At 50.7% G+C, this 26,842-nt stretch overlaps 1 protein-coding gene across 2 annotated transcripts in view; it reads right to left on the bottom strand.

The window, feature by feature from the left end:
• Window positions 1-26,842, bottom strand: part of TBC1D9B (TBC1 domain family member 9B) — a 47,522-nt gene that overhangs the window by 4,907 nt on the left and 15,773 nt on the right. The window contains exons 7-19 of one of the 2 annotated variants that reach the window (XM_030316022.1): window positions 24,150-24,362; window positions 10,954-11,115; window positions 10,513-10,663; window positions 9,807-10,021; window positions 8,173-8,290; window positions 6,791-7,076; window positions 5,420-5,549; window positions 5,192-5,290; window positions 4,346-4,414; window positions 3,205-3,445; window positions 2,766-2,831; window positions 1,136-1,207; window positions 862-912 (exon numbers count right to left, since the gene is read on the bottom strand). In XM_030316022.1, the coding sequence (XP_030171882.1) occupies window positions 862-912; window positions 1,136-1,207; window positions 2,766-2,831; window positions 3,205-3,445; window positions 4,346-4,414; window positions 5,192-5,290; window positions 5,420-5,549; window positions 6,791-7,076; window positions 8,173-8,290; window positions 9,807-10,021; window positions 10,513-10,663; window positions 10,954-11,115; window positions 24,150-24,362 (1,873 nt within the window). The remainder of the gene's footprint in view (window positions 1-861; window positions 913-1,135; window positions 1,208-2,765; window positions 2,832-3,204; window positions 3,446-4,345; window positions 4,415-5,191; window positions 5,291-5,419; window positions 5,550-6,790; window positions 7,077-8,172; window positions 8,291-9,806; window positions 10,022-10,512; window positions 10,664-10,953; window positions 11,116-24,149; window positions 24,363-26,842) is intronic. The other variant, XM_030316031.1, reaches the window with a different exon arrangement.

The following is a 26,842-nucleotide window of genomic DNA, read 5'->3' as shown; positions in this document are numbered from 1 at the left end:
CTCACTGCGGAATGGAGACCCACTGCCTGGGGCTATGTGTGGTCTGAGGACAGGGCTCTGAACCCACAGTCCCTGGCCTTAACTGGAAGCACCTGGGAAAAGCCTAAAGTGCCCCTGATTTTTCAGATTCTAACAGAAGACACATCTGCTTATTTAGTCTGTGTATTTGAAATCCAGGTTCTCAAGCTTCATTTCAAGTTCAAATTAAGCCTTTTGACACCGCCAGCAGGACTGCCTTGGGCATCTTGATACCCACTGTTTTTAATTTCTCTTAGGTGTGGATTGTCTCCCATGGGAACTTATAGGATGGGGTTTTGGTCGGTTTTGTGAATCCGTTATGTACCACCAGCCTCACTGCCAAATCCCAAGCCCAGAATGCCCCCTTCACCCTGGATCTGATGCTCCAGAATGGGCTCTAACTGTAGCAACAGGAATGACTTCAAAAAGGCACTCAACAAATGTATGTGTCCTTAATGAAAAAGTTGTGTAGAGCAAGAGAACGTTTTCCAGGGAAAGTGTCCACCACCCTCCTCTACCTCTGCTGATCCGTTTCACACTGTTGTGATGATGGCATCTATACTTTTTCCTATGAATGTGATGATGGAATGAATACTTTCTGCACGTGGCTGTGGAGCTGATGCCCTGGTGTCTGTGCACTGCCCACTGTGCTGTGTGTCATCATTTACTACTCCCCTCGACAAGCATGGAGACTGCCCCTCAACTCCCCCAGTAAGCAGCAGCTTCGTTCTGGGTCCTCCTCAGCGGGACCAAACGTGTCCAGGCCTCCTGACCTTGCAGCGGAGTGTTAGGAAGACAAAGCCCAGCACAAAGCAGGTGCCCCTGACCCCCCCAGAAACTGACCTTGAGCCTCCCAGGGCAGGAAAATGTCCAGATCTGAGGCCAGAGGAGATGCTGGAAGGGACAGCGGAGGAGAGGTGGAGGAGAGAGGGAGGAATAGGCCAAGGTCCAGGAAGGCAGAGACAAGAGAAACAGGAGTGAGAACACCCCCGGGGACCTGCCCAACACAGGGCGCTCCCCGAGCCCACTGAGGGCTGCAGGCCGCCTGTGTGGGCCCCACAGCAAGGCTGCACAGCTACGAGGCCCAAGGCCACAGCACGGGGCCAGCAGCTCTCACCTTCTGAGGAGCTGTCCTCTGTGAAGTAATGGGTCGCTTCCAGGGCTGACTCTGCCTCCTCTGGGCTCAGGGCTGCACTCAAAGAGAGAGGCAAGTGAGGGCAGGAGAAAACAATGGCACTCACCAAAGCAAACCTCCCAAGTCCTGGAAGGAGGCCTGGCTCCCCGCAGGGCACCAGGTGCCCATGATGTGGGGTGTGGTCGTAGCGCTAATGGCGACCACTGATCACGGTTGTTGTTCCTTTCTTGACTTGTATGTTGTGTTTGAAAATGTCACACGTATCCCATCTAAAAACCCCAGCAATGCAGCTGGGAGCCTGGAGAAAGGCCAACCCTCTTCCTGCCCTGATGGTGCGGTGCTGAGGATCCTTCAGACACAAGTGCAGGGACCAGCCACGCATGAGCGACTTGCTCTTCCCTCTGATGCACCTCAGGCTTCGTTCCATGTCAGCATCGTTCCACGTCAGCATCCACGTCAGCATCCACTACTTTGTGAGTAAGCAGTCCCCTGGGTTTCCGATTCACATGGTTCTTGGGGGAGGAGTCTCATCCTCCCCACTGTATGGACAGGGATGTGATGATGGGGGGTCGAAAAGGTGGCACTTGGGGGAGGTGGCAGGGTGTGGACCGAGGTCCACAGGAACTCTGGACGCAGCAGGGCAGGCAGAGGTGGCTCAGGAGTTGGCGAAGGTGGCCCCATGTGCTACCTGTAGGATCCCGGCCCCGTGGGGTCTGCCCAGCCCAGGCCTTTCCCTCAGTAGAAGCAGAGCTGGCTGCTATCAACCTTCCCGGAGGCATCCCTGAGGCCACTGTTCTTTGAATTACAGGGAAAACCAGCCACAGGTGAGAATACCTGTGTCAAGAGCAGGGCCTTCCAGCTCTGGCTGCTCAGAACACCCCCGCCCCCGCTGGTTGAGGGGGGAGAGATTTAAACCCGCATTCTGGGCCAATTAAGTGACAGCCTCTAGGGTGAGCACAGCACAGTGTTCTAAAAACCATTCGGCCTACTTGGAGGCAGCCGCAGACTCCCCAGGGCGGGTAATGAACAACAGCAGGGGCCCAAGGTAGCTCTACCCCAGGGTAGAGGGCCCAGGGCTAGAATTCTCACCTGCCCAAGGCTCAATTTCCCCATCTTGGAGAACTCTCCATGTGGCTACCTTTGCTGAGCTGGGTGAGCTCTACCTGCACAGTGGGAACCCAGAGACTGTGGGATCTGGCCTGGCTTAGGACTGGCTGCTGGGCACCCTTCATCCCATCCCAGCCTGTCAGCATCTCCGGCAGGCTCAGGCCCGGGAGCCAAGGGAGAGCAGCTCCTGCTCGTGGCTGCACAGCAGGGCTACCCAGGCCATTCTGAGGGCCTTGGCAGTGCCCCCAGGCTGACCCTCAGGGGACAGACAGGAGCTTCCCTGTGTCTTACCTGGGTCCTTGCCCATGGTCTGAGTCCTCTGAGACAGTCCCTCTCAGGTTTTGGCCCTACCCCAGTGCTCCGGCCTCCTCTTCCCACTCTGTCAGGATGTGGAACCTCTATGATGCCTAGGCCCCCTAGGCCCAGCACTGCACAGAGGCCTGTGCCCTGGGACACTGCAGCCCCAACCCTGTATGCATGAGAGGCCCTCACTGGTGACTCTCACCTGGGGGCAGGTGCAGCTTGTAGAGTGCCTTGAGCTTCTCGGTCAGGTCCCCATGGTACATCCCGCCTGCAGAGGAAGGCCAGTGAGGAGGCATGCTGGCTACAGGGCACCAAAGCCCCACGGCCAGTCCAAACTGGAGCACCTCCCCTTCCAGTGGGTTCTGGTGTGTCCCTCCTCATACCCTGACTCCCTCCTGGAGAGGTCCCTGGAGCAAGCCCCAGGTCTCCCACTGTCCCTGGGCTTTCCCCTTCTCAGGCTCTGTGGACCCACCCTGTGCAGCCCTGGCCTGAGGGAGGGGTGGAGGAGAAGACCCCACTAGACCCCTACGTGTTCCCCATGGGAAAACTGCCCTTTCTATATCAAGGATCTTGCTGCAATGGGAAGACTGGCTGGGCTGGCATTTGGAGGCTTCTTGAGGAAGGGCCCTGGAGCTACTCACTCATTCCTGTCACAAATTCCTTGAAGTTGATCAGAGAGTCCTTGTTTTCATCCAGGAGCCGGAACATGCGCCCCGCCAGTACAGGCGTGTGGGAGCCGCAGGCCCAGGGTGTCAGGCTGGCGAAGAGTTCCCGGAACTGGCCTGCATCGATACGGTACTGTTCCAGGTACGGCAGGCTGGGGTCCCGACGCACAGCCGTGGGGCGGCTGCTCCCCCAGTACTGACTTGCCAGGTGCTTGGCCTGTGGAGGGCACAGCCTGGTGAGATCGCCTGGCCTCCCAGAGCCTGGGCGGTTAGGACCGCCAGGCTGGCCAGCAAGTCCACCCTCCTCTTCTGAGTCTGAAGGGCACCGGGGTGGGGAGCACTAGGCCAGACATGGCAGGGAACCTCCCACATTGGTACCACCAGCCTCTTGTTCACACATGCAGGAACTGAGACATAGCGGGTGAGAGGTAGCATTGACTGGGCCATTCTGACTGGAAGGCTCATCACAGTGGCCACCCTGGCTGGTAAACCAGAGGCAGATGGGAACCAATAACAAGAAGTGTGGACTGTGTTGTTTCTGCCTGCTCATCACAACTTTTCCCCTTCTGGTAACAGCACCTGAAATCTTTTTGGAGACCGCCTCCTGTCCCATCCTCAGGGCGTGGGACAGGCACATGGCCTAGTTAGTTTTGGCTCAATAGTAATAACCCTCCTATAGCCACAGCACCTAACTTGAGTCCAACGATTCACTCTGGACTTTTTGCTAAAACTACTTGGAAAGAAAAAGCTTTTTCCCTTGAGAGAACAGGATGACCCTGGAGCTTCTGAGGACAGTCCTGCCATTCTTAAACCTGCCTGCATGTTTAAGCACCTGGATCCAGCCATGCCTGAAGCTGTGAATTTCCCAGACTTTCCAGTAACATGAGCCAATGCTTTCCCTCTTGTGTAAGCTGACTAGAGTGGGCTTTCTGCCACTTTAAGAAAGCGTCCTGCCTAAACTCCATGGAGAATTAAATTCTACCATGTGAGGTTTGTGGTAACTGCATCTGAGGACATTTTTAAATTGATGTCTCTTCTGGCAGGAGGTTGCTGCACTGAGGACACATTTAGGGGACTGGGATGGGGTACTGGTTCTGCCCTTGCTCTAGGCTGTCACCTTAAACACCATGTAAAGGTCCTCCAGCTCTTCAATTGAGAAACCAATGTCCCCAGGTATAGCTCGGACCTAGAAGGAAAGAGAAACAGGATGTACTGATGGATTCTCAAATTCTAGCTCTTTGACAGACTTCCCATGTGGATGAAGGTTAAGACACAGACCACCCTCTTAATGTTGCCAGCTGGCCAAGCACACAATGGCAGCCCATTCAGGAAAGAAGGTGTGGACCACACGAGTATCCCTGGTCACCTATCCTGTTATTCAGTCTATGCTTTCCAAGCTCCGTGCTGAGCATGGTGGGGGGAGGGAGGCCTGTCTGTCCTGATGCCCAGTCAGGTACACAGGATGAGGGGCAGTCATTTAGTGACTGCTATCTGAATCTCTGGAAGGACTCTGGCCCTGGCTTTTTGGCAGGCGTCCTAGAACCTGCCAGTAAATTCTCTCGCCAGAGCTGGGGAGGACAAAGGCTTGTAGGGGAGGCACAGGGGGCTGGGTGGGTGGAGGGCGGCTGAGTGTTGCTACCCAGGGGCAGGTGCAAGCCCAGGCTGGAGGGCTCAGCCCACAGTAGGATGACACTTGGCCTTTAGGCTCTGAGGTGTCAGAGCTTTGCAGTGATCAACCTGGGAGCAGAACACCGTGACCACAGAACAGTGACCAGTCCTCTCCCACCTCCCCAGATCTGCACCTTCACTCCTGGAATCCAGACTCATACAGGGTAGCACTAGGGGGCTCTGCACCTGGCCCTGTGGGCAGGTGAGGAGATAGCAGGGCAGGAGCAGCCCACCTAGATCACTGCCCCCACCCCTGCCAGCAACCTGTGGCCACTGGAGCCCAGTCGATCCGTACCACGCTCCTCTTGGCCGTATCCTCCAGGGACTGGATCACTTTCAGCCTCTGCTTAAACCGCATCTGTTCAATGTCGTCGGCCCTCAGGCTGCTGAATTTCTACCGGCCAAAGGTGATTCGGTGAGATGAGGCAGAACCACAGAGCAGAGAACTGCCACCAGCCACGGCCGCCCACACCCACATGCCCGGGTGCGGCAGGCTGGCCAGACAGCCCTGGAGGGTGCTGACCTCATATGACACCTTCAGGAGGTCGAAGATGTCCACCTCTGTGGGAGGGTCATCTCCACTAGTCAGCAGGGCGTGGAGGTGTGGGATAGGAGGAGAAACACTCTGCTTATTAACCACATTATCCAGGTATCTGTAAGGATTAAAGAACAGAAGGTTGGACCACCCACAGGCAACAGGGATGTCTTACCTACTAAATGATGTGGAGGGACCTATTTTGCCTAGACTCCCAATTAATAAACAAGTGTGCTGAGGAGGGGGCAGCCTCCAGGAGGGCAAGAGATGAGCCAATGACTCTGCAGCAGGGGAGGGGAGAGCCATGCCCTAGAGGATGTCCTGGCAAACCCAGGATCACCCTGGAGGCGGCAGAGAGGCCTCGCCTCTCGCCTCTCGTGGGGTCTGAGCACTAATTCTGGGAAGCCAGGCTGTCCTCTGGGGGTCCCCTGCATGGGGGCCCCTTTTAAGCCCAGATCCTAGCACACACTCCATTTGTCCCAGATGGAGGGATGACATCTTCCTGGGCTGGCTCAGTGGGCAGGTGGCGGCGTCCTTGGCAGGCCTGGGTGGCCAGGAGTGTTCCAGGATGGACACAGACACATGGCCAACATGTGGGCCCAGGCTGGTGTGAGGCCAGGGCTGGGGGGGGGGGGGGGTCTGGGTTTAAGGGGCTTGAGGGCCAGGCTGGGGGACTCAGCTCCTTTGTCCAGAGGACAACTACTATAGTGGCATGGGGAGCCACAAGGTCAGACTCTAAGGAGAGCCCTGTGGGTGCTGGTGGGTGGGGCTGGAGCAGGGAAAACAGTAATGAAGCAGGCCCAGGGCCCAGGGCAGGGGTACTGTGCGCGTGCACGGAGACGGTACGGGTGGAGAAGAGGGGCTGGATCACAGAGAGTCTACGAGGATGGGCTGCAGGGGCTGCGGGAGGAGGTGGTGGCCAGGATGACTCTGGGCCTTAGGTGACAGTGGTTAGAACAAGCCCAGCATGGGACCCTCCATCTAGGTGAAGGTGATGGGGAGTGAGGTTGCTGAGCTGGGGAAGGTGCCATCAGGACTGCTTTGAGAGAAGAGCAGATGCTCAGCCTTTGCTAGAGGCTGGAGGCCATGCTGTTCCAGCTGCCTTTTGCCCCCCAGGTCCTCCAGCCCAGTGTGCTCTGGTCCACCACCCATTTTATCTGCTCCCAGAGCTATCACTGCCCAGTGCCATTCTGTCTCCCATCAGAAAAGAGGCTGTCCCCTGCCACTTGGAGTGTGCTTGGTGGGCACATCACTGAATGCTGAGTGAGGCATGCCCAGGGCTGCTGAGGGGTCAGGTTCTGCCACCCGTGGGGGTGCCGGCCAGCAACCCCGCAGGAGGAGGGAGTCCGGCTCGGTCACCTGCCCAGGACGGTCATGGCCTCGCCCTCGTCGCTGCAGCCCAGTAGCTGCTCCATGTTGGCATCCAGGATGGCCAAGGCCACCTGCAGGATCACCTTGATGCCCTCGTAGAAGAAGCAGTCAACAATGACCACAGCGCTCTCGAAGGGCATGACGCTGAGGAAGAGGGTCAGGAACCAGGAGAGTGAGATGCTGGAAATCACCCCCAGGTCCTGCATCTTCTCGGAGAGCTGGGGCAGGAAGTCTCTCGTCAGCTCTTCAAAGATGCCTTGATCCACCAGGGCCCCTGGGGAGAGGACGAAGGGGTCTGAATGATAAGCCTGTTCCTGGCTCAGGCAGGTCCTCATGGGGGCGGGGGGGGGGGGTGGTGCCAGGGTGAGATGCAGGAAGTCCGTCTGATCCTTGGCCAATTCCGCTTACACGGAGGGCTGGAGGGGGTGGAGTGGAGAAAACAGGAAAGAAAAACACGCTGCGGGGTTCCTTTCTACAGCTTCCAAACCACCATGTGAAAAGAATAATTTCTTCCACTGCAGTTGGATTTTCTTTTGGGGAAATACAGATTTCTCCCTTCCAGAAGTGTCAGAAGTAAACAGGGGCTTTGGGGGGCTTCTGTGTGTTCTGCCCTGAAGCTTGTGAACAGATGTGCTTATAATGGACCCCAAGAGGGGAGACCCCCAAAACCAAATGGTAGAGGAAGGACATCTTAGAATAACAGACTTAATTATATAATGTAATTAAACACATTTGCCAGTGCATTTTCATTTAATAGCACCGATTCTACTGGCTGTGCTCATAATAGTTGAAGCTGGGTTTACAGGTGCATGGGGATGTACTACATGCTCTGGCTGTGATACTGGAAATTTTGTACAATAAAAAGACTTAAGGGGCGCCTGAATGGCTCAGTCAGTTAATTGTCCAACTCTTGATTTTGGCTCAGGTCACGATCTTGTGGTTCGTGAGTTCGAACCCTGCATCGGACTCTGTGCTGACAGCGCGGAGCCTGCTTAGGATTCTCTCTCTGCCCCTTCCCTACTTGCTCTCTATCAAAAATAAATAAAAATAAACTTAAAAAAAAGGCTTAGGAAGAGTTGGATGGATGAGAATTTAGGCCCCAGGCTCTCCTTTAAAAACCACTGACTGTGTAGTATCTTCTCATTGCCAGCCACTCTGAGGGCAACGTGTAAAGGCTCAGTGAGATGGTAGGGGGTCTGTGTTTGGGTCTCCACTTTCCAGCCTCTTCATCTGTAGAAAGGGAGCCGTGACTGTCTGTAGCCTGTTGCACATCTGTGAGGCCTCCACTCACTTGTGCTGTGTGCTCAGTGGAGAGCCTGGCACAGGGAGGCCGCTACCCCTGCAGGGAAAGCCGGGCCGCAGGCACTCACCCACCACTCTGGTGTTGTAGTAGTCGGGCAGCATGCGCTCACAGAGGGCCACCAGCAGCCAGAAGGCCTCCTCCTCGCTGCCATAGAGCAGGAGCACTGAGGTGACGATGTTCATGGCCTGTGAGCACAGAGACAGCAAGGGAGGCTCCCGGAGCTGGCCACTGCATATAACTAACTGACCGTTCTCCCACCCAGTGTCCTGCATGGCCTCCCACCCAACTCCAGGCAACTTGCCAAAAGGCAATTTTCAGGAAATCGATTGGACAAAAACCATCTGCCAAGTCCCTCAAGTCGAGCCAGTGGGCACTTGGAAAGCTGAGGAGGATATGAGCATGTGACGCTACTTCTTCAGAGTGGTTTTTAGTGTCGGAGGTGTGACACGGGCCAGGAAGATGTGTAAGTGAGCCGCCCATGACAGCTACGTGGCAGCAGGGCGGCCGAGGCCAAATGGGACCGTACACGGCCTGAGCTGATACACAGGCTTGTAAGAAGAACGCTTTGGTGGTGGTGATTATCTTAAAAATTCTTTAAAGCCAGCGCCCTGACTTTCTGTGAACCGGCGACACGTCATGCAGAACACTGGTTTTATAGAAAGTGACCTTTGAGGAGGTGGCATGCTCCCTGAAATCCAGATTGCAGTCTCAGGGAAACAGAAAGCCATGTGACTGGGCCAGGAAAATGTCCCCTGTATGTGAAATCAAATGCCACCAGAAATGCAAATCAAAATCACCATGAGATGCCACCACACTCATGCCATTAGGACAACTCTTATCAAAAGACCAGAAAACAAGTTTGGTGAGGATGTGGGGTTACTGGAACTCTCGTGCACTGCTGGTGGGAATGTAAAATGGTGCAGCTGCTGGGAAACACTATGGCAATCCCTAAAAAAAAGAAATTAAAGGTAGAATTACCATTCGATCCAGCAATTTCACTTCTGGGTATACACACGAAAGAAATGAAAGCAGGGACAGGAACAGATACTGCACACGCATGCTCACGGCGCATTCACAATAGCCAGAAGGCAGAAGCAAACCCAGCATCTGTGTACAGATGGATGGATGGACCAAGTACGATATATACACAGAATGAATATTATTCAGCCTCCAAAAGGAAGGAAATTCTGACATGTAATACAACACAGATGAACCTTGAGGACCCTGTGCGAACGAAGCCAGCCACAGAACGACAAACAGCGTGTGACTGCATTCAGATGAGGCACTTAGAGAGGGCAAATCCATCGAGACGGAAAGAAGAAGGGGGGCTGCCAGGGAGGTTGTTTTCAGGAGTACAGAGCTTCAGTTTTGCAAGATGAGAAGAGTTTTGGAGATGGATGGTGGGGATGGCTGCACAATGACACACTTCACGCCACTGAAGCGTACGCTTAACACGTTGTTTACATTTTACCACAAACACTAAACAGTCAAATGCTCCAGGACCCAGGCCAGGGCACACAGGAGAGCGAGCAATTAATACTGTTTCTAATTACACCTCTATCTGTGATCGGGCTTTTCCCGGGGGGTCGGGGGGCACAGTCACAGTCTGTGAGGCCATCGCTAAGGCCCAGGGCGCCAGGCTCTGCTTGTAGGAGCTGCTGGTGAGAGATGTGGTCTCTGGGTCTGGCCAATCCCCTTTACCTGACAGTAGCCGATGGTGGGGTTTCGGAAAGCGTAGGCGGTCAGCACCCGCCGGAGAGCAGCAATCCCGAGCTCGTTCTGGAAGGCGGGGTGCTCAGGCATGGAGCGGTGGAGATCTCGCTCAATCTCCTCTGTGGCCAGGCTGTACTTCCCTGTGGACTTCTCCACCAGCTCCTCGTAGTAGCCAGGGTGAGTCACCATCTCATTCCAGGCCCCTGTGGAGACACAGCTGCCAGCTGTCTCTCTCTCCTCCTCCTCCCCTCCTGAGACCGTGGGGGCAGTGACAGGGCAGGCTGGAGATGTCAATGCACCACAGAAGAGAAGTGGAACTCTGGGGTCCGTTAAGAGGGGTGAGACAAAGGTTCCCTTGTGACTGCTCCTGGGAGGGGTTGTCCCCACCAGAGTTTAAACAGCATTCTCATGAAACTGTCCAAGTGGCCAAGGAGAGTGTATGCTGTCAGGGCCTGTCCCAAGGAAAGGAGGCCTCAGGGGACCTGCCTCTCACTGCAAGTGGGAAGGTACCAGCCGGGAGACGGCACCCTGTCCTTGGTGTCTGCTCCCCACGGTGGCTTTCCTGACGTGGGCCCCTCACAGACGAGAGCCCCCTTTCGGCCTTGTAAAGGGCTGGCCGTTCCCGCCTGGCTGACTCAGTGGAGCTCTCGTGCAGGGGCCCCCGAGGATCCGGGCTGAAGCTGGGGCAGCTCACCAGAGAAGAGGAGCCACAGCTCTCCCCGGAGGCTCTCGGGGATGCCTTTCAGCACCAGCTCCCGCGTTCTGGCTGTGCGGTACATGCACATACCACGCCCGTACTCAAAGAAGTGAATGTTCCACGACTCCTCTTTCATCTTCTCCTTAGCCTGGGGGAGAAGCAGATGGGGTCTGTGAGCACCAGTCAGCCAGGGGCTGAGGTGCAGGTGTTGGGCCCTCCTCCATCTAGAATGAAGATTTACAAAGGCTCCTGATAAAAATGCCGAGGGCCCAGGCTGGGCTTGGCACAGCACCAGCCGCAGGCATCAGGGAAATGAACCTCCCTGCAGAGGCTTAGAGACTGTGGTGATCAACTGTGCCCCTTGGGTTAGGCAGGATGTCCCTGGCCTCCTCCCAGGCCTGGGTCCTACATGGCAGCGGAGTCCATGCTCTGGCTCACCCCCTTGGCCCCCAGGTCCTCCATGGGCGAATTTCTCTGGAAGAGTTTGAGCAGACCCTGGGAAGAGGTCGGTGCATCCTGCACGCTGGAGCTTTGGCGGCCACCAAAGGGTGTGGAGGGGCTGGTGAGCTGATCTGACGCCTTTGGAGGAGCTGGGCAAGGCTGAAAAACACAACACAGAAGGGAAGGCACCCAGTGAGTGAGCCCCTGTGGGGCCTCTGACTTGCACGTCAGTCACAAGTGCTGGCTGCTGGACTGAGGTGGGTGGGAAGTATGGGCAGAGAAGCACCAGGTCTGGCTGAGCAGGAGGCCATGCTGTGGCCCAGCAGGACATCCACGCTGTCTTCCTTTCACCAAGCCCTTTCACAGTGGCTGATCTCTTAGGGGAAGGGTCCTAAGGCCCATGCTGCCAGGCCTTCTCTGAGGTCAGGGCCCGGAGCCCCTGTGTGCCCCTCAAGGGCATGGTTGGTGGTGCTCGTTGCTCCCTGGGGCACCTTCCTCACTCCAGCCTCTGGGGTATAGACCCTGCTGAAGGGGTAAGTACATCTGCCCAGATTGTCCCATAGTAGTGCTGCCTGACGTTTGAGCACACGGCCCCTGGTCACAGGGATCAGCTCACGCTGGGACTGTCAAGAAAGTGCAGTGGGTCCCATGGAGCCCAGGCGACCAGTCATACAGGGAAAGTGGAGCAGAGGCAGGGCGACACTGGGGCCAGGTCGGCCAGCACAGTCCTGACCTGATGGCCCGGCCTGCCCTTTCCAGATCGCCAGAGTCCTGATTGAGGCCATCCCTTCTGCGTGTGCCCTTGATGACTGCCAATTGAGGGAAGGAGCCCTCTCCTGTCCTCTCTCCCTCAGGCAACCTGTCCACTGTGCCCTCAAGGTCCCCTCAAAGAAGAAGGGGCTTCTGGAGGGCTGGTTATTGCCCCCAAAGCTCCCTGCTTCTGTCTTCCTCTGGTCCACATGTCTAGCGTGTGGTGCAGTCTTCAGTGGCCACACCACCTCTTTGCTCTGGACACCTATGCCAGCTTGAGGCTGGGTTCTCTTCACCAGTATGCAGTGGCTTCCAGCACACTAGGACTGGGTGTGTGTAAGGAGGAGTCCCGATCTCTGCCACGGGGTACACCCCCCACAGGGGCTAACCAGGAACAGGGCCTTATGTTAGAAGAGGGCCTCCTCCATGTAGGAGCCTGGCAATCCACTTTCCCACTGCACAGAGAGCCAAAGGGCAAGAGAAATGGACCCTGGTATGGTTCTGGGAACGTCCCAGGGTGGAGGGCAATGTGGGGCTGGCAGCAGGGAAGGGAGGCATCGGGGATGAAGGTCTGCAGGAGAACCTTAACCTTCAGAGCTCTTCCCCTGGTTTTCTGGAACCCCTCCCCAGGCAAACCTATCTCCTCAGGGAAGCACCGGCAGTGGGTGACACCTGACATCTGCCCCCTGCTTGTCCACTGTTCAGCCTGCAGGGACCTGAATTCCAGGTGAGCTTGATGTAATGGCCTGTGCTTATCTTGTCCCCTGGCCCAGGGGGTCAGGTGGTCCAGAGCTGGCGCCCATTCTATTCTCCCCTCAGCTTCCTCCCTGAGCACCTGCTGGTGGGAACAACACTGCTCTTAGGTGGACACATGTCACTGGCTCCCCTCTTGCCAGTAGCAGCTCCCCATTAAAAATTTTTTTAAAAATGTTTATTCGTTTTTGAGAGAGAAAGAGACAGACAGAGCATGAGTTGGGGAGGGGCAGAGACAGAGGGAGACACAGAATCTGAAGCAGGTTCCAGACTCCGAGCTGTTAGCACAGAGTCCAATGCGGGGCTCGAACCCATGAACCCTGAGATCATGACCTGAGCTGAAGTCGGACACTTAACCAACTGAGCCACCCAGGCACCCCAGCATGTGGGGGGCACATCTCTCTTCCCTCTGGGCCCCACACCCAATGGACTCCACCAAGAACTGGGGTGATGGCCCTGAACTAATCAGCATTTCCTGCCCCTGGGCTCAGGGTGGGTTGAAGGCACTGCATCACCCAGGCGCCACCAAGGAAATGTTGTGGTGACCACAGGGAATGTCAGGAGGAGCCAAGGAGGATGCAGGGCTGCTGCCAGCATCCTGGTCTATACACCACCTGGGAACATTGCCCTCTTGGCAGAAAGCCCAGTCCAATGGGGAGAGGCCTCTCTGGGGATAGGTGGCTGACTGCATGGACTTCTTGGCTTGTGAGCCAGTAAGCTCCTCCTCTGTGTGTCATGCTCCAGTCTGGGTCCTGTTGTCTGTGACCCCCCTGCCATGGTCCCATCCACCAAGTGGCAGGGGTAGGGGTGCTGGATGGCTTCTTGCAGTACCTCACTGTCTCTGTGTTCCCTGTAAGAAAACCCTCTTCTTGGCTGTGGTGATGGTTTCACAAGGAATACATGTTAAACTCACCAAACTGTATTCTTTGGATATATATGGCATGTTGTATGTTAATTTTACCCCAGAGGTGCTGTTTTTAATAAAGACGGAAAAAAGGAAAAAAAAAAAAAAAAAAGAAGAGAACTCTGCTAGGTTCCCATCCACAGTGCATCCTTCTGCTCCTGGCTGATTTCAGAAATTCAGAAATAGGGGCACCTGGGTGGCTCAGCTGGTTAAGTGTCTGACTCATGGTTTCAGCTCAGGTCATGATCTCACAGCTTCGTGGGTTTGAGCTCCACATCGCAGCACAGAGCCTGCTTGGGATTCTCTCTCTCTTCCTCTCTCTCCATCCCTCCCCCACTTGCGCTCTGTCTCAAAATAAATAAACTTAAAAAAATAAAAAGAAATTCAGAAATAAACTTTCATGACAAATCGCTCAAACCACAGGGTACAACCCCAGTCCAGACCAACAGAGCCCTAATATAGAGATTCTGCTTCCTGCCTGAGGTTCCCCAAAGGGACCAGGACTGCGAACGGACTTGTAGGCCACAGAGCACCTCAGAGGATCAAACTCTCAGTGCCAGAAAAAGAGACAGACTCAAGGATGTGACCGTCCTGTGTGACAGTCACCAGAGCCACAGTGAGCTCACAGGCCGTGATGCCTGGGAGTCCTGTGTTTTCCTAGGCTAGTCCCTCCCCTTCCTGCAGCTGACCACCTCACACATTCCAGTGCAAATCTCGGGAGCCACCTGCCCGCCTCACTTCCTGCTGAATCAAATCTCAAACCTCTGGCCTCCTGTTTAACTGACCGAGGAGCAATCTGAAGTCCATTACAGCCATGCCTACCAGCCAGCCTTCCTGCATGTGTGGCCTCACAGGCAGGCCAGGTCTGGCCCCCTCCATTCTGGCTCCGAATCTCACCCCTCCACCTCCAGGACCTTCCTCTAGGCAACTGGATGTAGCCAGAGCTGGCCCCACAGACCCTCCTATGTGCCTCAACTGGGTGGTGCTCACACGTTGTGTTCACTGAGCTATCACTTACGATCTGTGCGCTTTTTAGAGTATATGTGTCATGCTCCAACTGAAAAGTGACCTCTTATTCTTGGCTGACTTTTATACAAAATTCTCAAAAGAGTTGTTTAAACTCACTGTATCCTTTCCCCCTCAAGTTTTTTTTTTTTTTTTCCTAGAAAGTGTGCCTTTATGTTCTAATACCCACCTTTATAATAACATCTTTATCTAGTACCCTGGTCCTTTCTTTCTAGACCCTGTTGACTCCCTGCTATGGGCAATACTGAAATTAGTGAGTAACCCTTTCCTCCCCTCTCTCCTCTCTTTCACTGCCAACATACAGTGATTTACTTTCACTCTTAGTTAACAAGGCAAGCAATGAGCTTTTTCTACTTTCCAGGCCTTCTTACCTCATGTTTTCATTGTACTGTTTCTTGTCAGAGCATAGAAAATGTACACAGTGTCTGTCAATTTCATTCTCATTTGCTAGTCTGGTTTCTACAAATACATTCAACGTGCCCACCAGACCTTCAGTCAAAGCTTCTCCAAACGTCTCTGGGTTGTCTGAACATTGTTCTTAATTAGATTCTTCAAGAGCTGGTACATTTCTTAAATTCCTACATATTCTTTACTTACTGCCTGAACCTCAGTTTGCCAGATAGAAAATCTGTGAGGCATAATTTTTATTAAAAATTGTATATCTTAGAGGTGTTACTGTTTGTATAAAATGTTATCTGAAAGTCTGATCCCAGGGGCACCTGGGTGGTTCAGTCAGTTAAGCATCCTTCTGACTTTTGATTTTGGCTCAGGTCATGATTTTACGGTTCGTGAGATCAAGCCCTGCATTGTGCTCTGCACTGAGAGTGAGAAGCCTGCTTGGGATTCTCTCTCTCTCTCTCTCTCTCTCTCTCTTTCTTTCTGCCACTGCCCCCCGCTCACGCTCTTTTTCTTTCTCTCAAAATAAATAGATAAACATTAAAAAAAGAAATAAAAGTCTGATCCCAGTCTGATTTTATTCTTTCATAAATGACTTGGTCTTTTTGGATTGGTTGTCCTCCCAATTTTTTCAAATCTTTATTTTTTATTAATGTTTATTTATTTTTGAGAGAGAGAGAGAGAGAGAGAGAGAGAGCGAGCACAGGGTAACAGCAGAGAGAGGGGGAGACACAGAATCTGAAGCGGGCTCCAGGCTCTGAGCTGTCCGCACAGAGCCTGACGTAGGGCTTTAACTCATGAGCCATGACACGAAGACCTGAGCCAAAGTCAGGAGCTTAACTGACTGTGCCACCCACGTGCCCCTCAAATCTTTAGTTTTTACCATGTTCTGTAACAATTATTGGCTATTCTGTACTGGTTTTCCCAGTCGTACAACAGGCCCTTCCACTGTGCATGTTCAAGTCTTTTTATACTCAGAAAAGTTTTCGTGACTGGTAGTTTCTATCAGTTGTTATTTTATCTACGCTCTTTGGTTTTCAGTTCCAGGGACCTACATTAAACATAAGTTGGATCTTCTTTGCCTGCCTTCTATACTATGGCTTTTGGCTATTTTTTTCTCTTTCTTCACTTGTTTTGCCCTCCTCTGACCCCCAACCCTCCCTTATCCTTTGATATATATTCATTGTTGCATTCTCCTTGTGCAATACTTATTTTTCTTCCTTTCTTTTTTATTTATTTTTTAAATTTTATTTATTTATTTATTTATTTTTCAACATATGAAATTTATTGTCAAATTGGTTTCCATACAACACCCAGTGCTCATCCCAAAAGGTGCCCTCCTCAATACCCATCACCCACCCTCCCCTCCCTCCCACCCCCCATCAACCCTCAGTTTGTTCTCAGTTTTTAAGAGTCTCTTATGCTTCCTTTCTTTTTTTTAAGTAGGCTCCACACCCAGCATGGAGCCTGATGCAGGGCTTGAACTCATGACCCTAAGATCAAGACCTGAGCTGAGCTCAAGAGTCAGACACTTAACTGAGCCACCCAGGCGCCCCTGTCTTTTTGTATGTGACACTTATTTCTGAAATATTTCTGTAGTTTTTTTCTAATTCTTTTCTGACTCTTGTCAACTCTCTTTTCTTTTGACTGGTCACTTTGTTTCTGAGCTTTCTAAAAGTTCTATTTATACCATTCTTCAGTAGTTTCTGTCATTTCTAATTCTTTAAAAAAAATTTTTTTAACGTTTATTTATTTTTGAGACACAGAGAGACAGAGCATGAATAGGGGAGGGGCAGAGACAGAGGGAGACACAGAATCTGAAAAGGGCTCCAGGCTCTGAGCTGTCAGCACAGAGCCCAACGCGGGGCTCGAACTCACAGACCATGAGATCATGACCTGAGCTGAAGTCAGACGCCTAACCGACTGAGCCACCCAGGTACCCCTCTAATTCTTTTTAGATCATTTTGAAATATTAGGGTACAGTTTTCATCTGCCTTGGAGGGATACTGTTCTGATGTGTTTTCATTGTCTGTGGAAGGTTATTTGGTTCATTTCCCCCCCAATTATACCTTTGTATGGAGTGCAATCACAATCTTCTGTTGCTTGTGTTTAAATGATATAGATTCTTCTGCACTTTCAGGAGGATATCATACATGTCAGGGAGATGTGGGTCCAGGTACCTTTCTGCACTGAGCCGTTAGTGGGGTCCATCTTCTGCTGTACCTCTCTGTGGAGCCCTCTCCCTTTAGGACTTCCTGATCCATCTCCGCTACTGTCAGAGGCTTCTCTCTGTTTTACCCCCTGGGTTCCTGCCCTGCTCTGTCCCAGGTCTGAGGGAGGGCTCTTTCTTCTTGGGAGTTATCATTGGTGTTTCAGATCCTTTACTGCCTCAGCACAGCTGCTGACTCTATATCCGGTTAGAATAATGCTACCGTTAGTGGTTTGACCCCACCTACTTATAGCTAACCCTTCCACCTGCTTTTGTTGAAAACAAAACTTCCACTCTTAAAGTTGGTCTGGGCCTTTTCCTGAGGAAACTTGGTAAGATTTAGAAGTGACCCTGCTCCTGTCACCTTGTGCCAGTTAAAGGCCACTCCAGTCAGGCTTTTCTTCCTGTCTTTCCACTGAGCAACTCTCGTCAAGGCCACTACGACCTCTGTTTGTTCTCTTCAGTAGTCCGTTCTTAGTGTTCGTTATGCTTGACGTCACACTTCATACACCCTAAACTGAATTCTTCCAATTTTGCTCTTCCTGCATCTTCCCCAGGTCCTTAAATGGTGGCTTTATTCTCTAAGCTGCACAGTCAACGCTACAGCATCATTTCTTTGTAACCCCCCCTCTTTCTCCCATACCCAGTATCAAACCCAAAAGTTTAACCTCAGATCTACTTCCAAAACGTATGTGATATACAAACACTGAACAATCCAAAAAGGAAATCAAGAAAACAATTCCATTTCTGACAACATGGAAAAGAATAAAGTGCTTAGGGATAAACCTAGTCAAGGAGGTGAAAGACTTGTTGGCTGAAAACTACAAAATCTTGCTGAAAGAAATTAAAGAAGGCATAAAATAAACAAAGACATTTTGTGGTCGTGGATTAGGGGAAATAAGATTAAGATGTCAATACTCCCCAAAGTGATCTACAGATTCAGTGCAATCCTCATCAAAACCCCAATGACTTTTTTTTTTTAATTTTTAATTTTTTTTAAGGTTTTTATTCATTTTTTGAGAGACAGAGAGAGACAGAGCGCAAGCAGGGAAGGGGCAGAGAGCAACAGAGACACAGAATCTGAAGCAGGCTCCAGGCTCTGAGCTATCAGCACAGAGCCCAACGTGGGGCTCAAACCCACAAACCGCAAGATCATGACCTGAGCCGAAGTCGGCCGCTTAACCGACTGAGCCACCCAGGTGCCACCCTCCCCCAATGACTCTTATGCAGAAAAAAAAAAATCTATTAAAATTTATATGGAATCTCAAGGGCAGGACCACAAAAAGCCATAACAATAGCCAAAGAAAATGAAGTTGGAGGTTTCATACTTCCTGATTGAAAAATTTACTATAAAGCAGGGGCACCTGGGTAGCTCAGTTGGTTAAGCATCTGACTCTTGATATCGGCTCAGGTCATGATCTCACAGTTGTGGGATGGAGCCTCGGGTCAGGCTCTGTGTTGACAGTGCAGAGCCTGCTTGGGATCCTCTCTTTCCCGCTTGCTCTGCTTCTGCATCCTCTCTTTCAAAATAAATAAACATTAAAAAAATTACTATAAAGCAATAGTTAAAACAATGTGGTACTGGCATAAAGACATATAGATTAATGGAACAGAACTGAAAGCCCAGAACTGAACCCTCGAATATATGGTCAAATGATGTGTGACAAGGGTGCCAAGACTGTTCAAGGGGAACAGGTTAAGTTTTTATTGCAAATGGTGCTGAGAACTGGATATTCACATGCAAAATGATGAAGCTGGACCCTTACCTCACACCATACATGAAAATTCACTAAAAACTGGAGCACAGACCTAAATGCAAGAGCTAAGCCAAAAAACTCTTAGAACAAAACACAGAGAAAAAGCTTCATGACATTGGATTGGCAATTATTTTTTGGATATGACATCAAAAGTGCAAGAAATAAATGAAAAATAGATAAACTGGACTACATAAAAATTTAGAACTTCTGTGTATCAAAAGGCATAATAATCAAAATGAGAAAACAACCCATGGAATGAGAGAAAATGTTTGCAAATTATATATCTGATGAGTCAATATGCAGAATATATAGATAACTTCTCTAACTTGACTACAAACAACCCAATTTTAAAAAAGGTGAAGAAGGGCTTGAATAGACATTTTTCATAGAGGCTAAACAAATGGCCAGTAAGACATGAAAAGATGCTCGGTATCACTAATCACTGGGGAAATGCAAACCCAAAGTTCAATGAGATACCACTTCACATCCATTAGAAAACTCAGAAAATAACAAGCATTGGCATGGATGGGGAGAAACTGGAGCCCTTGGGCATTGCTGGTGGGAATGTAAAATGGTAGAGTCATTGTGGAAAAAGGTATGGCAAATCCTCAAAACATTAAACACTGAATTACCCATTGACTTCTTCCCAGCAATTCAACTTCTGGGTATATCCGTATGAACTGAAAGCAGGGTCTTGAAGAAATATTTGCACACCCACATTCACAGCAGCATTACACAATAGCCAAAGGGTGGAAGGAAACCAAGTGTCCATCAAAAGATGAATGGTATAAACATACAATGGGATATTATTCAGCCTTAAAGAGGAAGGAAATTCTGACATGTGCTACCATGAGGATGAACCTTGAGGACATTATATTAATAAGATCAGCCAGTCACAAAAGGAACTCTTATAAGACGCACCTTGGGCAGTCAAGTTCGTAGGAACAGAAAGGGGAGTGGTGGTTCCCAGAGGTGGCAGGGAAGGGGGATAGGGAGTGAGTGTTTCAGTTCTGCAAGACGGAAAGAGTTGATGGACAGATGAGGGTGGTGGTGATGGTTACACAAGATGTGAATGTACTTCACACCACTGAACTGTACACTTAAAAATGGTTAAGATGGTGGGGTGCCTGGGTGTCTCAATCAGTTAAACGTCCAACTTCAGCTCAGGTCATGATCTCACAGTTCGTGAGTTCAAGCCCCAAGTCAGGTTCTGCAGTGACAGCTTGGAGCCTAATTGGGATTCTTTGTCTCCCCCTCTCTCTGCCCCTCCCCCACTCACACTATCTTTGTCTCTCTCAAAATAAATAAATAAACTTAAAAAAATGGGTAAGGGGTGCCAGGGTGGCTCAGTCGGTTAAGTGGCCAACTTTGGCTCAGGTCATGATCTCACAGTTCACAAGTTCAAGCCCCATGTCAGGCTCTGTGTGGACAGCTTGGAGTCTGGAGTTTGCTTTGGATTCTGTGTCTCCCTCTCTCTCTGCCCCTCCCCCGCTTGTGCTCTCTCAAAAATAAACATTAAAAAATTTTTTTAAAAAAATGGTTAACATGGTGATTTTTAGGTGATGTGTCTTTTACCACAATTGAAAAACAAAAAAGTACACCCTGAATTTGACCACCTCTCACCAGCTCCACTGCTACCTCCCTCGACCATGGCTCTATTGTCCCACGTCCTGACTACTGTAACAGCCTTCCAACTCCGCTTCTGTTTTTGCCACTCTCTAGTCCAGCACTGTCCAGGAGACACAGAATGAGAGCAGCGTGGGTAATTTAACACAGTCTAGGAGCCATATTAAAAAGCATGAGAGAAATTGGTGAGGTAAGTGTTAGCAACATATTTTATTTGATCCAATATAGCCAATATATGATTATTCCAACACAGAATTCATAGAAAAGGTTACTGAGATCTCTTTTCATTGCAAATCTTCAACCTCTGGTGTCTAGTTTATGTTCATGGCACGTTTGGATTTGGACTAGCCGCATTTTAAGGGCTCAAGAGCCACGTGTGGCTTCTGTACTGAGGAGCTGCACCTCTAACCTGTTCCCAACACAAGGCGCCACAGTAGTTCTGTGAAAGCATGCACAGATTGTGTCGCTCCTCTGGTCAGAACGTGCTGACAGCTTCCCGTATTACTGAGTCAATACTAACGTGCTTACAAGGTCTACAGGCTTCCATGCTCTGGCTTCCTGCCTCCTCTCTAACCTCACTTTCCACACTGGTCTTCGCTTGTCTCTGTAGCCTGTGCCAAGCTCAATTCCACTTCCGGGTCTTTGCACCTGCTATGTCCTCTGCCTCCAACACTCTTTCCCCAGATACTTCATGGCTTGTTCCCTTCTTTCAAGCTTCTGCTTAAATGCCATGTGATTGGAGCCCTTCCTTTGTTTTTATTGTCTGTTTCTCTCACTAGAATATGAACTCTGTCTAATCTGTTCACTGCTCTATTCCCAGTGCATAGAATAGCACCTGGCACCTGATGGAAATGCAATAAGAATGTGTTGGGTGAATGATGACCATTTAGAAGGGGCCAGGGGCCTGTGCTTACTCTGGCCCGGCAGCCCTGTCCTTTGTGGTGCTGGGCCTCATGAAGGCAGCTCAACATGCTTGCTCATGTCCCTTTCCACTCAATCTAAACTTACTCTTCCCTTGAAATCCCAGATCAAGCCCAACTTCCTCTAAGAAACCTTTCTGAATGTTTCTAATGAACAGGTTCTGTCTGGCCCCTTCCCATCCATTCCTTACCTGCTTAATAACTTACTGAGCATTGATTACAGGGGTGGAAAATTTAAAGGTCTCTGTGGGCCAGACCAGGTGGGGGCTCTAGGGAGCTGAAGGCCATGTGCTACCTCTTGGCTCCAATGCCACCTGGTGGGAATGTGAGCACTGTCACCCAGGGCCGCAGATTTTTCCAGAGAAGCCAAATATGTGGATTTTTATATGGACTCTTCTAGTCTTGAAGTGTTTTCACAAACTCAGATTGACCCACAACACACATCTTGTCATACCAGGAAGCAGGCAAAAATGACCAGGGTTGTGTCAAAAGGGTGCAAATGCGAACCTCAGTGGGCTCTCTCTGGTCACAGATGGACTGAGGATAATAACTGTCATGGATTGAAACATATCAAGGCGCCCAAATCTGTAAGTTCATAATTACACTACAAAATAGATATAACAAATGACATGATCACATCTGGAGGATGCTAGGGAACTGACTCATCATTTGAAAAACTGGTGAATAAAAAAAAGGAAGGCTACAAGGTTTACTCTGCCTTTCCTATGCGAACTGTGCCTCAGGTAACTAGGTAGTTGATGAGGGGGCTCCTCTCAATATGGAAGTATTCCAGCTAATAAACAGAAGGAATGGTAGTAGTAGAGTGCCACCATCTTGCAATCCCTGATGAGTTACCAGATCTATACAGGGCTCGACAGTGACTGATAATGGCACATAACACAATGACCAGGTATTAATATAGCTCTTGGTGGAAGTATGTAGCTCCTCAATCACCCCACGTACAAGTAGATCTGCCCCCTAAACACACAAACAACTGAACCTGAATCTGATCTGGATCTCACTATCCAACTACCAACTGACAGAAAATAGGGGACAAAGGGACACATCAGGAAAAGCACAAATGACCCAATTCCTTCAACAAAACACTGCAAGAAAAATGAGAGAGCAGAAGTCTACAGATAAAAAGGAATTTAAGAGACGTATCAATTGATCTCATGTGACCTATCTGTACTTCAACGCAAACGATTGAATAGTAAAAAGTTTGGGGAAACGTGCAGTTGACCACTGAGCAACACGAGTTCCAACTGCACGGCCTCACTCACACACGGATCTTTTGGATAAATACAGTATTGTAAATGTATTCTCCTTTCCTTATGATCCTCCTCGTCTTCCTCTTTTTTTTTTTTTTTTTAAAGGTTTTACTTTTAAATAATCTCTATCCCAACGTGGGGCTCAAACTCACAACCCCGAGATCAAATTGCATGCTCCAACAACTGGGCCAGCCAGGCGCCCCTCCTTATGATCTTAATGACACTTTCTTTTCTCTTACGTTATTATAAAAATGCAGTATATAATACATATATAGATAACATACAAAGCATATGTTAATCAACTGTTTATGTTATTTGTAAGGTATCTAGTCAACAATAGGCTATTAGTAGTTAAGTTTTTGAGGAGTCAAAGGTTATACGTGGATTTCTGACTGTGTGAGGGGTCGATGCCCCTAACCTTTGCATTGTTCAAGGTTCAACTGTCTTTGTTTTTTTTTTTATGTTTATTTATTTTCAAGAGAGTGCCAGAGAGAGAGAGAGACGGGGACAGAGGATCCGAAGCAGGCTCTTCACTGACAGCAGTGAGCCTGATATGGGGCCTGACCCCACGGACCGTGAGATCATGACCTGAGCCGAAGTTGGGACACTCAACCAACTGAGCAACCCAGGTGCCCCTCAACTGTCTTTGATATTAAGGAATTATTGTTAATTTTGTTGGTGTAATAATGATATTGAAGGTAAGTCTTTAAAAAGGAGGTCTTGGGCACCTGGGTGGCTCAGTTGGTTAAGCACCTGACTCTTGATTTTGGCTCAGGTCATGATCTCATGGTTTGTGAGTTTGAGCCCCACATCATGCTCTGTGCTGACAGCATGGCACCTGCTTGGGATTCTCTCTTTCCCCCACTCTCTGCCTCTCCCCCACTCGCAATCTCTCAAAATAAATAAATTTTTTTTTTAAAAAAATTTTTTTTTTTTTTCAATGTTTATTTTTGGGACAGAGAGAGACAGAGCATGAACGGGGGAGGGGCAGAGAGAGAGGGAGACACAGAATCGGAAACAGGCTCCAGGCTCTGAGCCATCAGCCCAGAGCCCGACGCGGGGCTCGAACTCCCGGACCACGAGATCGTGACCTGGCTGAAGTCGGACGCTTAACCGACTGCGCCACCCAGGCGCCCCTCAAAATAAATAAATTTAAAAAAAAAATAACAATAGATGAAAAGGAGGTCTCTCCCTGTAAAAATCCCTGAAAGATTGACAGAAGAAATACCAGTAAATAAACCCATGCTGGATAGGCCTTGATAGTGTAGCAAAAGTTCCTCACGGATGGAAATGAGGTTGGCTGGTCAAGCCAGGGAAGGTTTCTTATGTGGAATGGGACTTGGCGCAGACAGGTGAGGCTCAGAGGACTGGGGGGTGTGGTGGGGTACAGAGAGGCCTGTGAGGTCAGGCAGTGTGTGGCTGGGATACCGGGATGGGTGCTAGATTAGGCTCTCCATCCTGCACCTAGAGGGTGCCCTCCCCACCTGAGGCCACAACAGGCACCATAAGATCAGACTCCAGCATGGAGGCCCTGGCCCTGGCCCCGATCCCCACCTCACGGCTCCCAAGGGGCCCTCTTACCTCTGGGGCCGGTTCCACGGTGCTGGCTTTTCTTCCCACTCCACTGCCGCCCGGCTGCTTGGATGGCATCTTCTGGAGGAAGTCAGAGATCCTCTGAACTAAAAAATCACGGTCTTTCAGATTGGCGAACAAGAAGGTCATTTTGCTCTTGGTGCTAATGGACAGAGGACTGGGCAGGACACTGGAGCTGTCAGCTTTTTCAACAATAGTCACCTGAGAAGGCAAAAAAAAAAAAAACCCAACCTATTAGGCATCTGTGTCTTGGGACAGAAAGCTGAACAGTTTTGTACGTCTGAGACACAGCGGCCTCACATAGTTCTCTCCTGGCCAGGGCGCTGTGAGGGGTCAGGGGAACTCTCTGGGCCCCACTGCATCCATATGTGGACTCTGCTGCTTGCTAACATGTGACTCTGAGCAAGTTACGTGCACATCTAAGCCTTGTTTCTCCCAGTTGATGCGGACGCGAGCATATCAGCCTTGCAGGGCTGTCATGAGAATGATGATGCAGAATGAAAGGTGCTCAGCCCAGCTGCTGGTCCATTTGATTTCCCAAAGATGTCCGGTTACTCTCTTACTCTAAAGCACAGTGAGTGGTCCTGCTTGCACTTGCTGACAGTGTGTCCTGGGTCCAGCTCTGACCTTGAGGCGTGTGGACAGAGCATCACAGGTGTGGAAGGTGCAAAAAGGACTTTGAAGGGATGCCTCTGCAGAGCCTGCAGCCCAGGGGCTGGACTATGGACATGTAGGTGAAGCATAGTTCTCACAGGTGAGTAGGGACCAAAGGGTGAGCTAGGACTCCATCAGGCTGCTTCGTGCCGAAGGCACCTCCAGGGAGGTACAGGGAGGTAGCAACTGAGGTTGAGAACTGGTAGAGCCAGGGGAGGAACTGGGGCAGACGTCAGGGCAGAATTCCCAGCGAACACCCTGAGGAAGGGATGGGACCAGCTTGACAAACAAGGAAAGGCTGGAGAAGCTGGGGCAACAGTGAGGACGAGAGGGATGTGTGAGTGTGTATTATGTGTGCATGTATGTGTGCAAATGTACGTGTAGGAGTGCACACATGTGTTATGGTGTGTATTTATGTATGTATGTACGTGTAGGTATGTGCATGAATGCATATAGGGGTGGTAATGTGTACATGTATCTACATGCGTGCAAGATGTGTGTGAGCGTGTGTGTGTGTGTGGTATATGTGCAGATGCATGTGGGTGTGTGTATGGTGTGTGTATATGTGGATAAGTATGTGTGCAGATGCATATGAGTGTGTGTTTGTGTGTGTGAGCACATCTGCATGCATGTAAGCTAAGACCTAAAAAGGAGTGAATGGTTCACTAAAGGTCCACAGGTCACAGCAGGCAGCTGGGGACTCTTCTAATCATAGGAGATGCTGGACAAGCCGGGGCAGGGCACTGACATGCTGTGGGAGGAGGGGACTAATGGGGTTCAGTGCAGGCAGCACCCTCTTGAGGAGGTGGCTGTGGAGAGGAAGGGACGTGCTATGGTTGGGATGCGGGAACAAGGCCAGGTCAGGAGCAAGGACGGCTCCTGCTTCTGAGCTGAGCAGACGGACGGACGGACGGAATGCTGCTTCCCAAGGCTGCAACAGGAAGAGCATGTTTGGAGGGTGGGTGCAGAGTCAAGAGCCTACTGGGTGTGGGCACACAGCATGCTCTGAGTGGAAGGCCCTGTGAAGTGCCCTGGTGGGTGCAAGGAGGATCATCAGCACCAGGCCGGGTCTGTCCAGACTAGCTGCGGGGCCAGTCCCATCCCAAGAGCCCCAGACGGTCTGCCCCCGCCTCAGCCAGAGCTCTCTGCCATCAGAAATGGCAGGATCAGGGGTGTCTGGGTGGCTCAGTTAATAGACCAATTCTCAGTTTCGGCTCAGGTCATGATTTCATAGCTCATGAGTTTGAGGCCCACCTCAGGCTCTGCACTGACAGAGTGGAACCTGCTTGGGATTCTGTTTCTCTCTTTCAAAATAAAAAGTAAAACTTAAAAAAGAAAAAAAAGGTAGGATCATCAGGAGAAATAGAGCTGAGGCCTAAGGAGACCTCTGCACCCACCCCAGGTCTCAGGGCCAGGTCAGCACAGCGCCCAGGATAGACTCACGGGCCCAGTGCAAAAAGGGAACATGGGGTTAGGGGCTACCTGAGCCTTGAGCTTCTGGGTCTGTGGCTCTTTTGAGTCCTTTGCCTCTGACTTCCCTTGGGGAAACGAGGCAGCACATAGAACCCCCCACCCCTGCTCATAGCTGCACCTACAGTTTGAGTGTGTTGTACAAATGCAGGGAGGTGTCACTGTTCTGGGTTTTTAATAAAATCAAGATACTGTGATTTGGGTTATAACTGAAGAACCTTACTGGGCTTCATAGAGTTGAACAGCCCGCCTGTTCTGCTGGGCTATGAGGAAGAGGAGGCTGGGGAACCTGCTGTGACTGTGGGGTCAGTGCTTTCCATCTGGGCAGGGGCCCTCTCCCTCACTTTCTACACCCTTCACAGCAGCACAGAACAAATGGCCTTGCCTTCAAGGTCCCTGTGGAAGCCTAAGAGACCTGAGAAAAAACACTTCCGACAGGTGAGAGCTGTCCCGTCCCTGACAGGTGAAAGCTGACCCTTATCTGTGACAGGTGAGAGCTGCCCCCATCCCTGACAGGTGACAGTGGACTTCCAGCCCTGCTGGAGCCAGAGTCACAG

Source organism: Lynx canadensis, chromosome A1 (genome assembly GCF_007474595.2).
Source record: "Lynx canadensis isolate LIC74 chromosome A1, mLynCan4.pri.v2, whole genome shotgun sequence".
Lineage (NCBI taxonomy): Eukaryota > Metazoa > Chordata > Mammalia > Carnivora > Felidae > Lynx > Lynx canadensis.
The sequence above is the reverse complement of the archived record's forward strand: the minus strand, read 5'-3'. Positions and strand labels throughout refer to the sequence as shown.